The following is a 15,743-nucleotide window of genomic DNA, read 5'->3' as shown; positions in this document are numbered from 1 at the left end:
TACAATTTGTTGAATCTTGTTCGCCAAAAAGGTAGGTGGAGTACCTATTAATCTCTCAGAATGCGCCCCATTACTTTAAGTCGTATTTGCGGCTTGTGTTTATCCTCTTCACAGATGCTGCGAAGAGACCCGTTTCAGATCCGGAATAGGTACCGGGTCAGTTCTCAGTGCAAGGATATACAGGCGGTCCCCGAGATACACGGTTATTGGGGACCGAAAACGGCCGCAAAATACCGCGTATCTCGAATTTCCGCGTAAGTCGAATCTCGTGATTTCCAGCCAAAATATCACTAATTTTCGTGCAATTTTGCAAGTAGGGGGTGGTTTTAGCCACCAAATTAATTATTTGATATGTTTCTAATAAATTGAACAGTTTTAAACCTTTTTAAATGGTATTTTACATTCGATCAACACGGAAATTATTTGGTATTTCACAATGGATGTGTCAAATCAGTACAATTTGCTCCAAGAACTGTCAAATTTTGAAAACCGCGTATCTCCGAATCCGCGTATAAGAGGTACCGTGTATCTCGGGGACCGCCTGTACTCAGATTCAGCTCTGGTCAATTGAAGTAATGTCTGAATGTCTTTGAAGTATTACTACAAAAACAACAGGAACAGGACATATTTTTACCATTTTCTACGTAAGAATTCTACATTGGTACCAGCACCAGCATTGGTTCAGGATTAGTGTCTCTCCTGGCAACGTGCATTAGCTATTGTTACTTCCAAGCTACTGGGATCATCCCAATTTTTTAAGCTGAATGTTTCAAACACCTGCGGCCGGAAATGGTCCATCGACCATTATGGTTGCGGCATCTGTTTCTGGATATGTATGGTATGGTTGGCTAAATCGGGAGAGGTTCCCTGTTCAGACAGGTGCAGTTATGGTTCTTGAATTGGAATAACTTCAGAATCAGTTCCAGGAACAGTATGGGTTGGAGATCAGTTTTAGGGACAGTATCTGTTTAAAGACAGGATCAGTTTGGGTTCAAGATATGGTCCAGGATCTGTATGCGTTTAGGATTAGTCCAAGAGCAGTATGGATTCTGAATACGTTCTGATCAGTTCTATGTTTGATATCGATTCAGAATAAGTTCCAAGACCAAAATGGGCTCAGGATCTATTCCAGGACTGAAATTGCTTCAGGGTCTGATATAGGACTGACATGAGTTCAACATCAGTTGTATTACCGGTATGAGATCAGAGCCGTTACAGGACCGTTATGGTTTTGGGATCAGTTCCAGGATCAATATGAGTTTAAGATCAGTTCTAAGTCCTGTATGAGTTTCGGATCATTTCCAGGACCGTAATGGATTTTGTAAAAGTTCCAAGACTAACATGGGTTTCGAATCAGTTTTAGAACTCAATAACAAATACGATAGCGATTTTTGCCTATTTATTCATTGTATGTATCGTACCAATTGCGCCGTTTTTTTTAAAACACATTATAAAACAAAAAGTCTCTCGTTATCTCGTTCCACAGTTTCACGACACTAAACACACAATATTTCTTAATCCTAATACTTTTGTTTTCTCTAGCCATTTTCATCCATCTCAATCATCCGCGACGAGCTCTTTTAGGCGTCTAGGCATCGGAACACCGTACAGCTCGTAAAGCAACGAGTTGCCGACGTGCTGCCCAAATCGTAGAAAGTTTTCCAAACGATGTAGAAACTCCTCCCCAAGCGGAAGCATGGCAGGTTGCTGTTTCACTTCCTCCCCGTTCCTGGTAGCTTCTAGTTCCTTGGTTCGGTTAACGTACGTGTACATGTAGCACGATGGTTCGGGTCCGATCGTTTCAACTGCATGAAATATGCCTGCCGGAAGAGATGTGCTTTGTCCGGTTTGCAGTATGGCTGAAGGTCGTTTCGTCCCAACCTCATCCGAGGACGCCGCATAGCGTACAGTTCCCTGCAACACGGTAAGCGAAACATTGTACAGATCTTCTCCGACGTAGTTGCGCAGCGTTAGTCCCGGGAAGTCCGCAATAAACAGTACGCCCGAATGGTTACTCCAGCCAAGAACTTCATCCGTTTTGCGGCGAATTAACGTATCGCGCAAACCACTGAACTGATGCAGCAGCGGAAGTACCCATTGAACTGGTTCGATCGGTGACCAGGGAGCTTTAAGAATGTCCACATTGGGGTCGAAGATACGTTGCTGAAACCGGCCATTCATACTGCACCAGATATCGAAGTAGATGGACACATTAGGGCGGAGTGCTGCTGGGGCCTCTCGTTGAATGTTTCGCTCTATGCAACCTGCAAACTGAACAGCCATGTCGGCATGCTTTGTCCACCGATCGTTGTCAGTGAAAGCGAACGGTTCAACATAGTGCACCCGGTCGGGATTCTCCCGGTCCACCACCCGAATTCCGATCATAATTGTGTCCCAGGCGTGTACCATCATGTCCCAGGAGTAGCCGTACAAGCCGTTCGTCCAGTTGTTGTATCCTTGGGTGAGAAAATGCGAATAGGGAAGGAAGAGCTGTAGTAAACAGTACGCGAGCATGGCACACATGGACCACTTGCGACGGCGACGGTTGTGTGAACTTTTGTTGCTCTCTTTCACTTCTTGCGAACAGTCATCGCCTTCTTGGATATGTTCATTGTTTAAAACTGTCTTTGAAACGCCCCTGGGCAAGAGCTTCCGTGGCCAGCTAAAACTGTAGTACAGTGGCAGCTGGGAAAGACAGACCCACGGGAACATCCCGATGTAGAAGAGTCGCGAGTTCATCAGATGAAATGCACTGGCGAAGAGTGTGGCCAGTCGGCGCGTTGTACCGTAAATAAGGAAAAACACCACCGTCGTATCGAATAGGCATCCAAACCAGTGGACAATCAGTAAATCGGTAAGCTTCGCTCCGAGCACGGCACGGAACGGGAAGAACACCCAGTGATAGCTCAGGTTTGTCATCGCATATCCAGACAGCCACTCGCGGCAAAGCTTTTTCAACCCGGCCACAAAGTACAGCACGAAGAACTGAAACTTTAGTATGAAGTAGTTCCAAAAGGGAACCGTCTGATCCGGGGGAGGATCTCGCCACGCATCAATTGACCTGTGGAGTTGGATTTTTAATTGTTTTTAATACAGTATTTCGCACTTCTATCATTTCCGTCCCGTCCCTTACCAACATCGGTGCGCATCGGTAAACAGGAAGATGGTGCCGAGCAACCCGTACAGATAGCTGTGATTGTTCCAGGCACTTTTATCCAGCAGAAACACGTACCAATACGTCGCGGCGAACAGTGCAGCCGACAGGCGAAACCGATAACCGAGCATTATCCCTGCCGCACCTGACCACATCAGCCCGTAAATGATGCCCATCCGCGGAAGGGGCAGTGGTTCCATTGAATGGATCAGCGGAAACCGACAGTCCCGCGGTTCACCCCAGCGTAGATCCAAATCACCACCACCCCGCTCCTCCGGTATGTCGATGAGCATGGCCAATCCGAACAGTGCCCTACCCACGGCGAGTGCCGCTCCATCGACGGGCCGGTACATACATCGCTGAACGAACGCATCGAAGGAGGCAAAGCAACGCACATCGTGGCCGGTGGTGTTGCGTAGGAACGAATTTACCCGGGACAGGACACTTGGAGGTGGGGTTACATCCTGCTGGGTGGTGTTGACCGGTTTGTTGTAGGATGTTTCATCGGAGCAATCGTGTGTCGGTTCTTCGGAGATGGCCATTTGGAAAGGGATTGTTTTTCGATGTCAACTACATCTCCAGTGTGTACTGCAATGAGTAGGGCTTGAGTGGTGTTAACACTGCTAGCGATGTATTCGTTAGGTGGCACTTACGAGTTTTTATAGAAAAGTTGTGTAGTTCTTATCAAAGGACAACCGATTGGGACAACCTTACCCGCACTAGTGATGCGAGCAATTCGTTGGAATCGCTCTTTTTATATTGTTCTCAAAGCTTTTGCTCCCAAACTTTGAACGCTCTTCCTTGTCTTCGGGATGCCAGGGCATCCCATCCGATGTAATGCTCAGTGGGCATGCGCAATGAGACCTGTCTTTTGCATGACACCTTCTCCAGATACATCACTTAATATTTATGGACTTGTTTTCGTACGGATGTTTTCAAACAATCTGTTTCTTCTTATTCATCTTCTTGGCACTTTAGCGGTCACGCCGGGTTCACATGCAAGCTTCTTTGTTATTAGAGAAAAGAACCTGTTCTAAGGACATTCAATTACTTCCGCCTTTAGACGTGAACACGTCATAATATCCGCTTGGACATAGGTGTCATTTAGTGATATCTCTTAATATCCTCTTTAAAGCCAATTGTGGCAACTTAGAACTATTGTCAGACGTGATACTCAAGGACATAACCTAAAAAGATAATGTTCTCTATAACGTCTGCTGACTTACATAAAAAACCACTCTAGTCAGCTCTTAGTAAAAGCCATCCGATCGTTTTATAGTCATACTAGTCACGTCAAGGGAAGCATAGAGATCGTATAGAGAGCCTTCTGTTGCCTATTCTATCGTTCAAAGACATAGGATGTTCTTGGTGATCATGTCACACGCAAGTCTCCCAGTACAGGCTCCTTAGTTGATTCCAGGCCTATGCAAACCTGTTGTATTTCAATGTTTCGGACACTCATCAGCTTTGGCTTTTTATTCTTATTCCGGAGATCGGATGCTTGGTATTGTATACATTACACTTGCCCATCAATAATTAAAACGAAGTATGTTAAGATAATTTATATTGCTCTTAATGTCTCTTCGTTTTAGATCTTTTCGCACGCCAACGTCTTTCATCCACCACCTGAAACTGACCTGTTTCAAAAGGTAATTCGGCGTAACAGTCATGCTGGTGCGGAGAAGATCAGTTTATAACTTCCTTCTTCAAACAACAGCCACAGTGTTTCCGTTGCCCGACATTTCCCTGTTCGTATGGTGGCACCACGACGGGCAGGGTGTCTTGTAATTGATGTTTATTATCTTCCATGTTTGCGCTCGTGCTCACCTGTTGCACACATCATACAGACAGAGGAGGGAGAAAAACAACCCCACCTAATAAGCGAGCCTAACCTACCGGGTCTAACCCAATGGCCAGTATGTGGTGGCAATATCGCAATAACAGGCAACAAACCATCCCTTCCCTCCTGTGGTGCGGGCGCACTGATTGGTACGGATAATAGTACCCACACACACATTATCATTATCGTCCTTTTGGCACCTTCGCACCGGTCGGAAACCTTTGCTAGCAACACGCAATTGCACATACACACACACAGCCACAAAGTGTGCCACAACCGCAGGGAAAAATCATGCGGAAACGCCAACACCGCAGCATCTCGCAGACGTTGTACCGATAAGCCTTTGGCCAAGCGCGCAAATCGGAAGAGCATGGGTACGATATTACGTCCGCTTGCGATTGAATAACTACACCGGGGAAGGCGGCAATAAAACGAGGCAAGCGGTTCGGCTTTGGACAGGCGTTGAAGCGGAGGAGAGATGCGTCATCGGGGACCGACGAAACCCGTAAAACCGAAATTGGTAGATCCGTGTGTTGTCTTTGAAGGTGCTTATGGAAGCACATAGATGGCGCGCGGTCGTGTTCGGCGCTAAGATGAGGTCGATGAAAGTAAACAACAACTCTGTCGATTGTACTCCTACGCGCACAGGTGAGTTTGAATGGGATTTTGCTGTCGGGGACACCCGCAAAGGTAGGTTGAACTTTCGTTGCGAAAGTCCAACTCCAGGGTCGTTCGGCGCAAACATATTCATACGCAGTGTTAAAATTGGGCAACAGATTTGCGAAAATAATTCATAGTACGATATTAAGTTGTTTTTTTTTACTTAAATTTATTAAACAACAATTTGTTACCATCGCTATCGTTTTTGCTGTTGAACATCGTTCAATTAAATAGCTTTAAAAAATGCACACACACAAAACACGCTTGTTAATACAAGTTTACGCAAATCGTGCGCCAACGGTGTGTTGTGTGTAGTTGGTATTATTTGCGCCATCAAGCCACCATTTGGCTACGGTTAAATGTGGCGTGTGATAAAGACAAAATCGAGGGAGTAACTTTCTCACAGCCCATCCCGAAAAAAGAAACATCGCCGGTCATGGCCATGGCGGTGTGCATCAAATTCTGCTCCTCACAAATCACTTTCCCACGGACAGCGAGCAATATTAGTTACGCACAGCCGCGCTCTCTAAAAAGGGCGACCACTTGCTTGGGTGGGCTTCCGGGACACGCATATATACGCACACACACGCGAGAGAGAGAGAGAGAGACAGGTATACGTTTGTGTCACATAATAAATAACAAGTTAGGAAAGGGCTGTCCTATTGTCTCCTCTATCCATTCAGATTGGCACATTTCGTCGTCTTCTTTAGGTTCGATTTGACTCCGATCACTGTTGATATCGTTGCAGATTTCTCTACCCGTACTGCTGCTGCTGGTACTGTTGCTGCTGCTGCTGCTGCTGCTGCTGCTGCTCACCGTTGCTGAAGAAGCGGAAAAACCCACCCCGATGGTTGTTCAGGTAGTACAGGATCTGCATCTCATCCTTCGGACACTTGGGATAGTACGCGTCGCAGCTGTTCGCCCCAATGCCGTACCCTAGCAGGGCGGCCCGGGAGAACTTGAGCCACGGTGAGCTGTCCGGCACGGCGGTAAGGATGCTGTGAAGTAGGGAAAATCAATAAGAAGTTCGCCGCTGTGTGCCGCCATGACGCAACTTACGTCGACAGTAGACCCCGGTTGACGTAGCTGCTAAAGCCCTGGCCGGTCGAGCTGCGCGACATCATGCAGATCAGCTTCGGCACGCACTGCAGCTCGTCGTTTTCGGAAATGTTATCCAACGCTTGGCGCAGCTGACCACCCACACCACCGCCAACGCCACCAAAACCGGCTCCAGGGCTGGCGAATGCACCACCCGGACGTTGCGGCGTCGCGGCCGCTCCGAACGATCCGAACGTGCCGGGGGCAAAGTTGAAGATGCTCTGAAGCACCCCCAGGATGCTCTGCGCGTTTGGCGGTTGCGCTAGACCGCTGGAAGCAGGCAGTGACTGTTGCGGTGGATAGTATCCTTGCGGTTGCTGTTGGTACGGATTGGTGGCGTACGGTGACTCTGAAGCGTACGGGTACGGCGACTCCGAAGGATACTGGTACGGATTGTACGAACTGTACGGATTGTAAGCACCTCCAGCGGCGCTCTGTGGCGCAATGCTGAACGGATACTGTTGCTTCTGCAGCTCGGGATAGTTCAGCATCGAACTACCGTCGTACTGTCCAACCTGCTGTTGCGGACGGGCTCCATTCACCGTCAAATAGTTGCCCTGCAATGGGGCCGAAAATCGTTGCGGTGGCGCACCGGTGTAGGTAGAATACGCCCCATACTGCCCAGGCTGCTCGAACCCACCGTCCGTATTGTAGATCTTATCGTTTGCCACGTACTTGTACTTGTTCTTTTTCCTTTTCGGTTTCTGCTGACTGCCTGCTGGCGGTGGCGGTGGTGGAGTGATCGTGTCTCCTCCCGCATTTCCTCCGGCAAACTGTATCGATGCACCGACGGTGTAAAATTGATCACCTTCACGCTGCCCGAACGGCGATCCGGCCGGTGAGACGTCGGCAACGGATCCTTTGCCGAAGAAATTGCTCCCACTAACAGCTCCATTCACCGTGGTGGTGGACGGTGACGCATCGGAGTCGTCCACGAAACGGATCCTTCCGGCTCGCTTCACCGGCGAATCGGCACTGTAGTGGGGGGCGTACATCGGTGTAAACTGTCCATGATCTATGGGAGAAGGTTCTCTTGCCACTGCCGTCACACCCGGCTCCCGGAACACGAACTGATCCTTCCCGTCCGTGGCAAATCTAACCGACGACGATTGAGTTATGCGGTGTTATGCGGCGTTACATCACTGGCGTGGTAACCGGTTCCCATCGCTTTACTTACCCCGTATCCTTCCGGTAGCTGATGGCACGCACGCCCTGCCCGGACACGATCGCCGCCAGCACCAATGTCATCCAAAAGCTCATCTTAACCCACTTTTCGACCTGCGCAATGTACACCCGCAAGCACCAAGCGCAGCGCACGTTGATACCGTGCCGTTCCCGAGCAGAGACTGCGCGCGCCCGAGCCAATTCCGGTACGAGCACGAGTGTGGTGTAATACGCCCTCCCCACCTTCAAAGCGATGACTTCACGCGGTGCGCGCACATGGCGCGTCGTCGTGGGTCGTCGTCGTCGTCGGTCGTACACACATTTCACTTTTCACTTTTGCAACAACCGCGGTCGATCGTGGTTTCGCATTTTCGGCGGTGGTAGCCACCAGTGGAGATCTGTTTGAATGATGGTGGTGGGGGCGACCCGACGGAACAGCGGAAACCGATCTGAAGCGGTGGTGGTGGTGGTTTGTTTTTGTTATGCTTTGCTTTCTCGGTCAGCCTTTTCGGGCGGCTTTTCGGTCCGCGCGTTATTTGACTGCATGCGGAGGCTGTGTAAATGAGTAGGAGGGAAGTCCAAGTTTTTAGTTTTTTTCTTTATGCAATACTTACGCTAATATTCAAAGATCAGGTTTTTGGTCGTACTCGTGCGAAGGCTGCAGCAGCACTGGAAACCCACTTTTGCAAAGCTTGCTGCACGCCATGGGGGAAACCCCATTCGAATGCTTTTTCTCAATTGGTTTTGTTAGTGGAAAATTGGTAAGTAGTTGACTATGGGATGCATGTTTGTTTTCTTATTAGAAATTCACAACAAGTGTGAAAAATGAACGTTTTATCTCGTTAGAGTTTAAATTGCGCTACTTGCGTGAAACAGTTTCTCACAAGTAGAATAAAATTTTAGATATTTTTGAAAATCTTCTAATAAAGATGATGAATCTTCTTACCAAAAGTGCATTTAAAATCGCAATAAAAGGCTCTCTAACCTGTGCGATGCTACTACTACTGCCCTGAACATTGTCGTTTGCAGAATATAATGGGCGCTAAACGTAGGGCCAAGCAACGCTTAAGATTACCCTCCCGTCCTGTATGCCCACAGCTGTGTTCGATTAGTGAAAGTGGAAAAAATTGACTCACCCCAATCACGTAGGAAGGGACTACGACGACGACGACGATGCCGCCAACGTGCACTGCACGTGATCGGAAGCATTCCAGCGATCCAGCGAGATGGTTGGCACGATCATAAGGAAGCTAATCCGCGCATGCTGCCAACGGACAAACACATTGCAGCGCATACAATTACAGCGGTGCTGGGGAGTGGTGGTGGGCCCTTGTTGATTGATGATACCTATTATTAAACCCTTTTTCATCCTAGCAAAGGCGGAAGTGGTGCTTGCACACACAGAAGAGGGTCTCAATAGCCCAATCTAAGTAGCTGCAGCATTGGTAACGCCACGAATTGTCTTTTCCAATAAGCACAGCTCAATACATCCCAATTAGGAGGAATGGGAGGAGGAAACAAACAAACCCATAAATATTTGGCACGAAAAAAGGCCCTTTTCTCGTAAAGAATGCTGACTCACGCATTCCGCCAGCGCTTTTTTACTTTCTTCCATGTGGGGTGCCCCAACCTCCCCTTTGCCCTCTTGTCCATCCCCCCGGCTTTGGAGATTTTGCGGTTCGATGCGCTTTCGGTTTCGACTCTTTCATCGCCTACTACCACACTTCAATCTGATCTGGGAAGCTTTTCTCCAAGTCTTGAAGCGTTGTTGTGCCAAGCACCGAAAAATCGGTATGAATATGCATTTAAAGTGCCGCGTGTGTGTGTGGTATAGTGATGTGCTCTCTGGAGCGCACGCATGACTCCGATCCTACTCCGACTATTGTTAGTCCGAATCCGACTCTAGATAAATGGAACCACTAGATCAGCCCGGAATCGGTCGGAGTCGGTTGGAGTCTTTCAGAGTCATCCGGAGTAGGTCGGAGTCGTTTGGAGTCATCCGGAGTACGTCGGAGTCGTTCGGAGTCGTAATCGTCCGGAGTCGTCCGGAGCCTATTCACAAGCACATTAAACAACATGGCTCCTGTTGACTCTGACCGCTAACGATTCCGGTCGACTCCGATCGACTCTAGACGACTTCGGACGACTCCTACTCCGAATGTCTCCAAGCGACTCCGGAGGACTCCGAACGACTCCGAGCGGCACCGGACGACTCCGAACGACTCCAAGCGGCTCCGGACGACTCCGAACTACTCCGAGCGGCTCCGGACGACTTCGACTCCGATCGACTCCAAATGACTACGGACAACTCCGACTCCGATCGACTCCGGACAACTCCGAATTCAAATGTCTCCGAGCGACTCCGGACGACTTCGAACGACTCCGGATAACTCCGAATAACTCCGAACGACTCCGATAGACTCTAAACGACTCCGAATGACTCCGACTCCGAAGGTCTCCGAGCGACTCCGGACTACTCTGAATTACTCCGGACGACTTCAATCGACTCTAGACGACTCCGGACGACTCCGAGCGACTTCGGAGGATTCCGATCGACTACGAATGACTACGGACGACTCTTACTCCCAATGACTCCAGACGACTCCGACTCCGAATGTCTTCGAGCGACTCCGGACGACTCCGGATGACTGCTATTTCGAATGACTACGGACGACTCCGACTTCCGATGACTCCGGGTGACTCCAGACGATTCCGGACGACTCCGAACGACTCCGAACGACATCGAATGACTCCTAATGCAAGGCAGACTTACCTTTCGGAGTCGATTCCGATTTTATCGGTGTCGGATCGAAGTCGACTCCGAATTGTTGCCATCTTTACCCATCACTAGTGTGGTATGGTGCGTAACGGCACGATAAAGCGGATAATGATGAAAATGCGACTTACGCGAGGCGAGGAGGAGAAAATTGAAGATGTTTAAATAAATCACAATCACACGTGTGTTACAAGACGCTTCCGTACGGCCCGCCGGGGTGCACTTCCCATTTGATTAAAACAGGTGAAACCTCATGCTCATGTAAGTGGCCTCTTCCTCTCTGTGTGTGCACGGTTCGGTGGATGGATTGTTGTTTACGGAAATGCGCACACTCTGCCTGCACCTTGAACCATACTGCGACAAAATCATAATTTGCTAAACATTCGAGGTTGCCAATTTCACCCACTTTCGGACGTATTCGAGCAGCTACTACCAAAAACAAAAAAACGCTGGTGAAACTGAACTTGAAACAGAAAGCGAACTCGAAGGGGGGTAGTGGGTATTTTTCCGGACACTAATGTTCATTTTTAATGTGAATCAATGAAAACAGCACAGGCTCACAACAATTTCACGCACAAGGATGATGGCACTTTTACCCGGCGCGGTTTACTTTCGCACGACGTTTCGCCCCTTCGCGACAATTCCGCACAATTGAAAACAAACCACAGCCATCTTCGATCCTACCCTAGCAGTCGTGAAAGAGGTTCGCCAACGCGTCATACTTCACCCGCCCATTCTCGGGCACCAGCTGGCAGAAGATTTCGTCCACCTGCTCGTCCGTCAGCCGCTGATCGCCCTTCGTCGTAAGCCACAGGCGCAGCTCCTCCGCATCGACCGTCCCATCCCCGTTGCTGTCGAAGCAGCGGAACGCGTTCTGGAGCACATCCGGCGGATCGGTATCGCGCAGCTTCTGCGCAAACAGCGTCAGGAAGAGGGTAAAGTTGAGCGGCAAACCGCGTGCCTCGGCCATCAGCTCGTCCAGCAGCTGCTCGGTCGGGGCCCGCTCGTACCACACGGTCAGCATGTCGCGCAGCTCCTCCCGGCCGACCACTCCCGCGTGGCTCGTGTCGAGCAGGTTGAACAGCTCGCGCAACTCCGCCACCTGGTGCTGCTCCAGCACGCTGAACACGTTCGATGTGGGGCGCTTCTTCGCGCTGCCCGGTTTGTTGGTGGGTTTCTTGGTCTGCCCGGTGGAGCGATTCGGGCGTATGGAAGCCATCACGCGGACGAGCACCGTCCGTAGCGCTCGATGGTATGAAGAATGATGGGCTAGATGCGATCGATGCGCTGTCGCCGACATTGGGAAGGCGCTTGCTTTGATGAAACACACTCGAACGCACCCTAGGTAACGCTAGAGAACGAAGAAGGAAGCTCGATTCTTGTGATAAAACTGGGAAGGTGATCTCTCTGCTCTTGTGTCATGTTGCGATGACACTTCGAGAGCGATTCTTGGAATTTATAAGCACAATCAATCTGTGCTGAGCACAGCAGAAATTTGCTAACCGAGGGGAGCCGCAACTAGCACCTAGCACTAGCCGGAAGCGAAAGCGTGTTCATGTTTCTACCATTTATTGAACAGACGTTTTAAGTTGCATTACATGGCGTCGCGGGGGGAGTGGTTGTACATATTTGCGGGATAAGGGTATGTAATTTATAGGCGCTGCAAGTGTTTTTGGTTCACCAAACAATGTTTAAAGCGCGTTTCAATTTTTTAGAACAATTTAACAACGGTGTGCGGGTGAGAAGGGTTTTAAGCGACCTTTCGCGCCTCTCCTTCATAATTTAACACATACACACATGAGAGATCATCTTATGTTGCGATATTCTGTAGCTGTGGTTCTAGTGGTGGAAGCATTGATTCATTGAAAACTCCTTCTTTTTTGGCGCATTTGAATGTTGGAACGGTTCCAAGTTACAGTTCCGGCATGGAAGTAATGCTTTCGTGCAATTAAACTTCAAAACGTTCCACCACCACACGGGAATCAATGTAAACACAATATGCTTTTATGCTTAATATGTTGTTTTTTTTCTTCTTCTTGTAAATATGATAAGCGCAATACAATAATTGTATAAGCATTTTGATACGCGATTATGCATGTATGTGTGTGTTTGTATATCATAAGCGCAGTTTGGAAGCTGCAAGTTTCGCACTACCGCAACAAGAAGTACCTAACAACGATGTAAACGTTTCAGTATGTGTGTGTGTATATATATAGTAGTATATGTATATAAGTATAACACCATGTGGCTCACGCCCTGTGCCTACTGCCATCATTCGATTATGATTGTGTTGCCCTTGTGCAATAAATGGGTTTTTTGTTCTGAGTTGTTTTGTTTTACTTGTTCGATTATTGGCTTTCTTCAACATGGTTTATATGGTTTTGTCTTTTGTTTTCATTCTTTTGCATTTTTTTTTTTGCTGGTTTCCCTATCATATAACACGTGTTTGCATTTTAACTTCATTCTTCACTCTTATTTGTTCTTCATTTTCCGCTTTTATGTTGCAATGATAAAACACTGATATATTTGGGGCTGGTTTGTATTCATTGTTTTCGCTTTTGGAACTTGTGATGAGTTTTACAGACAGATAATTATGTTGCTCATGTGCTATTGCCTTTTTTTATATGCTCCAGTAGATCCAGTAGATGCAGCAGTATGTAAATAGACACATCGAGTTAAACGAGTTTGCTGTGCAATGTTGTTGTCTTTCCGTAAACATGAAAGATTTAACAATTACCACAGTAGTATCAGCAGTATCAGTAGTGTTTGGCTTTGCACACACGTATTTTCGATAAACCGACGGAACATGTCGTTTCTTTATAGTTGATTATACAGTTTCCTTTTGCAATTTGTTTGTAATAAGTTCAGCTTTCTTCCCAAATTCCCTTTAATATTATACCCCCGAAACATTTAGTCATGCTAATTCAATCTTATACTTTTCCACGCTAATTATTGTCATAACACGTTCCCTCTCTCCCTTCATCTCCACCTGCCATTTCCATATTCAAATAGGACAGTACTACTCATGTTGAACCACCTCACTTCCCATACACTAACCTGCGGAAGATTTGCATTCCATTGTGTGATTTTTCTTCTTCGGCTGCATCGATTTGTGTAAATGCGTATCGTAGAAAACGAAACGAGTGAGTTGCAATCAGAATGGACGTGTGTGTGTGTGTGTGTTGGTTGGTTGGTTACTGGTACTGCTGCGGCTCGTGTCTAATTGACTTCTCAAAAGGCCAAATATAATGCTGCCCCGCCGCCGTGCCTAATCCGGGGTGTGTTTGTTTGTTTTTTCATGCGTTTTTTATACACGCTTGGATAAAGTGGAGGTGCTGAAACTGAGTGTAATTGATATAGTTTTACATTTCCGTTACTATAGACGGCTGGTGGTTTCAAAGGTGACTCTGATTACACAGGTGTGTGTGCTTGAGGTAAGAGTTTGGTGGATACATTGTAACGGTCCATTGGATAGTCGTTTCAAAAACCTGAATATTCAAAATACAGGGTTTTCCACGATTTATTGGTCAGTTCCCATCAATTTTTGGTGTGTTCCCATATTTTTTTGGTGCGTTCCCACGATTTTTTGGTCGTTTCCCAGAATTATTTGGTCCAATTGTATTGATATCCAATCGGAAAATACCAATAAATTACTGGAACGAACCAAAAATCTATGGGATACGATCAAAAAATCGTGGGAACTGACCAATGCATCGTGGGAAACCCTGTAATGGAAAATGCTTCATAAAAAAAAAACAAAAACAAAATAAAAACGTGCAAAATTCAGTAATGGTATATTTAAGGGCAATTCAAAAACAAAAACGAAAATCTTTCTTTAGAATGAAATTAAAATAAACAATAATCTTTCTAATGGCATTACTTTTTCTTTTCTATAACACAGATCTCAGGGGATGGAGGGGGGGGGGGGGGGGGAGTGCACAAATACGGCACACACGCGATTCTCACTAGCGCTAGTAGTAGTAGTTGTAGTAGTAATCAACAGCATAGCATTTATAACCCTTAGACGTCCACAGTGTCTCTTACAAGTAAAATTAAATGTAAAAAAACAGAAAACAAAACAGAGACTTGCCCTGAACATTTCCCATTTTAAACGTAAAAAGTGGACGCAAAGACTTCATCTAGCTCTTAATACGATAATGCACAAAAATCACTCTGAAAAGGAGAAGAATCATTTCGCTGCTATGGCTAGCCACTCTATTGGGCGCACTCATCACATATCCTCCCCTCAAAGCTACCACAATTCACGCTCGTATCGAAATGTGTTTTAGCCAAACAAACAAAAAAAACGATAATATAAATTATTCTGAATTATACTCTTAGCTTACAACCATATTATGCTCCGTTTCCCTTTCCGTTACTTTCAGCGTTTTTGCTATTTTAGACCCGTCCTGCTTTGCTAAAACCTAAACAACAAAACAAACAAAAAACGCTACGATCAAAGCATCTAACACCATCATATGGTGACTACCAGTGTGTGTGATTGACATGGGTGGATTACGATTTCCTTCTATGATTATGTGCTTTTTTGTTGTTTAAATATGTAATTTACCTTAAAATGCATTTCTTAACTCGACACGGACGGTGACGGACGAATTATACGATATTGAAGAAACTGGACAAAAAAAATAAAACTACTATGGTGTAATATGTATAATGCGGCAAATAGTACAATAATCACGAATTAATGCAATTTTTCTGCAACATACTCCTATGTAGAAGAGGGATGCGAATTCTGCTACTGCACAGGAATGACGAAATCGGAAAGCAATTTGCATTGTTTTCGCACTTTCATTTATACAATAATTTGTGTTCTGTTTCGCCGTCACCGCCACTAACGCACTAACTTTGCTAGTGTGTGTTCCCCTCCCTGTTCGTTCCCTGCTTAACAATCAGCCTATAGTTTTTCTCGTTTCCCTCATTGTGACAACACATTGATGTGCAAACGGCTGGTGTGTGTGTAATAAAAGATACCTGGTACCTAAACTAAGCTCACTAACGTAATAAGATGTTTCATATGCTTTTACTATTAC

The 15,743-nt window shown here is 46.8% G+C and overlaps 4 protein-coding genes across 5 annotated transcripts in view; all 4 read right to left on the bottom strand.

Annotated features, from left to right (window-relative positions):
- Window positions 1-1,377: 1,377 nt before the first annotated feature.
- Window positions 1,378-3,959, bottom strand: LOC1276973 (vitamin K-dependent gamma-carboxylase). The gene is made up of 3 exons (XM_316389.5): window positions 3,808-3,959; window positions 3,134-3,742; window positions 1,378-3,061 (listed from the first exon to the last, which is right to left on the bottom strand). The coding sequence occupies exons 2-3, from the start codon at window positions 3,694-3,696 to the stop codon at window positions 1,558-1,560; spliced, it is 2,067 nt and encodes a 688-aa protein (XP_316389.4). The 5' UTR covers window positions 3,697-3,742; window positions 3,808-3,959; the 3' UTR covers window positions 1,378-1,557.
- A 1,205-nt stretch (window positions 3,960-5,164) lies between these two features.
- Window positions 5,165-8,096, bottom strand: LOC5666883 (uncharacterized). Its single transcript, XM_001688800.2, has 3 exons — window positions 7,930-8,096; window positions 6,714-7,847; window positions 5,165-6,652 (listed from the first exon to the last, which is right to left on the bottom strand). Exons 1-3 carry the CDS (start codon window positions 8,010-8,012, stop codon window positions 6,409-6,411), a joined length of 1,461 nt encoding a protein of 486 aa, XP_001688852.1. The 5' UTR covers window positions 8,013-8,096; the 3' UTR covers window positions 5,165-6,408.
- A 3,098-nt stretch (window positions 8,097-11,194) lies between these two features.
- LOC1276971 (myosin regulatory light polypeptide 9) lies at window positions 11,195-14,314 on the bottom strand. Its single transcript, XM_061649135.1, has one exon. It carries the CDS (start codon window positions 11,990-11,992, stop codon window positions 11,378-11,380), a length of 615 nt encoding a protein of 204 aa, XP_061505119.1. The 5' UTR covers window positions 11,993-14,314; the 3' UTR covers window positions 11,195-11,377.
- Window positions 14,315-14,467: 153 nt separating this feature from the next.
- The window catches only part of LOC1276969 (uncharacterized), an 18,522-nt gene continuing 17,246 nt past the window's right edge, over window positions 14,468-15,743 (bottom strand). For both annotated transcript variants that reach the window (XM_061649132.1, XM_061649133.1), the window contains one exon: window positions 14,468-15,743. This exon is cut by the window's right edge and continues 682 nt beyond it. The gene's annotated coding sequence lies outside the window, so the exon portion shown is untranslated.

Source organism: Anopheles gambiae, chromosome 2 (genome assembly GCF_943734735.2).
Source record: "Anopheles gambiae chromosome 2, idAnoGambNW_F1_1, whole genome shotgun sequence".
Taxonomy (NCBI): Eukaryota; Metazoa; Arthropoda; class Insecta; order Diptera; family Culicidae; genus Anopheles; species Anopheles gambiae.
The sequence above is the reverse complement of the archived record's forward strand: the minus strand, read 5'-3'. Positions and strand labels throughout refer to the sequence as shown.

What these genes read in the sequence shown, in the direction of transcription:
- LOC1276973 (XM_316389.5), bottom strand. Translation starts at nt 3,696, where the DNA reads ATGGCCATCTCCGAAGAACCGACACACGATTGCTCCGATGAAACATCC. An exon ending in ACCGATGCGCACCGATGTTG is followed by an intron (nt 3,062 to 3,133) that starts GTAAGGGACGGG and finishes CCAACTCCACAG; the next exon opens with GTCAATTGATGCGTGGCGAG.
- LOC5666883 (XM_001688800.2), bottom strand. Translation starts at nt 8,012, where the DNA reads ATGAGCTTTTGGATGACATTGGTGCTGGCGGCGATCGTGTCCGGGCAG. An exon ending in AGCTACCGGAAGGATACGGG is followed by an intron (nt 7,848 to 7,929) that starts GTAAGTAAAGCG and finishes GTCGTCGGTTAG; the next exon opens with ATTTGCCACGGACGGGAAGG. An exon ending in AACCGGGGTCTACTGTCGAC is followed by an intron (nt 6,653 to 6,713) that starts GTAAGTTGCGTC and finishes CCTACTTCACAG; the next exon opens with CATCCTTACCGCCGTGCCGG.
- LOC1276971 (XM_061649135.1), bottom strand. Translation starts at nt 11,992, where the DNA reads ATGTCGGCGACAGCGCATCGATCGCATCTAGCCCATCATTCTTCATAC.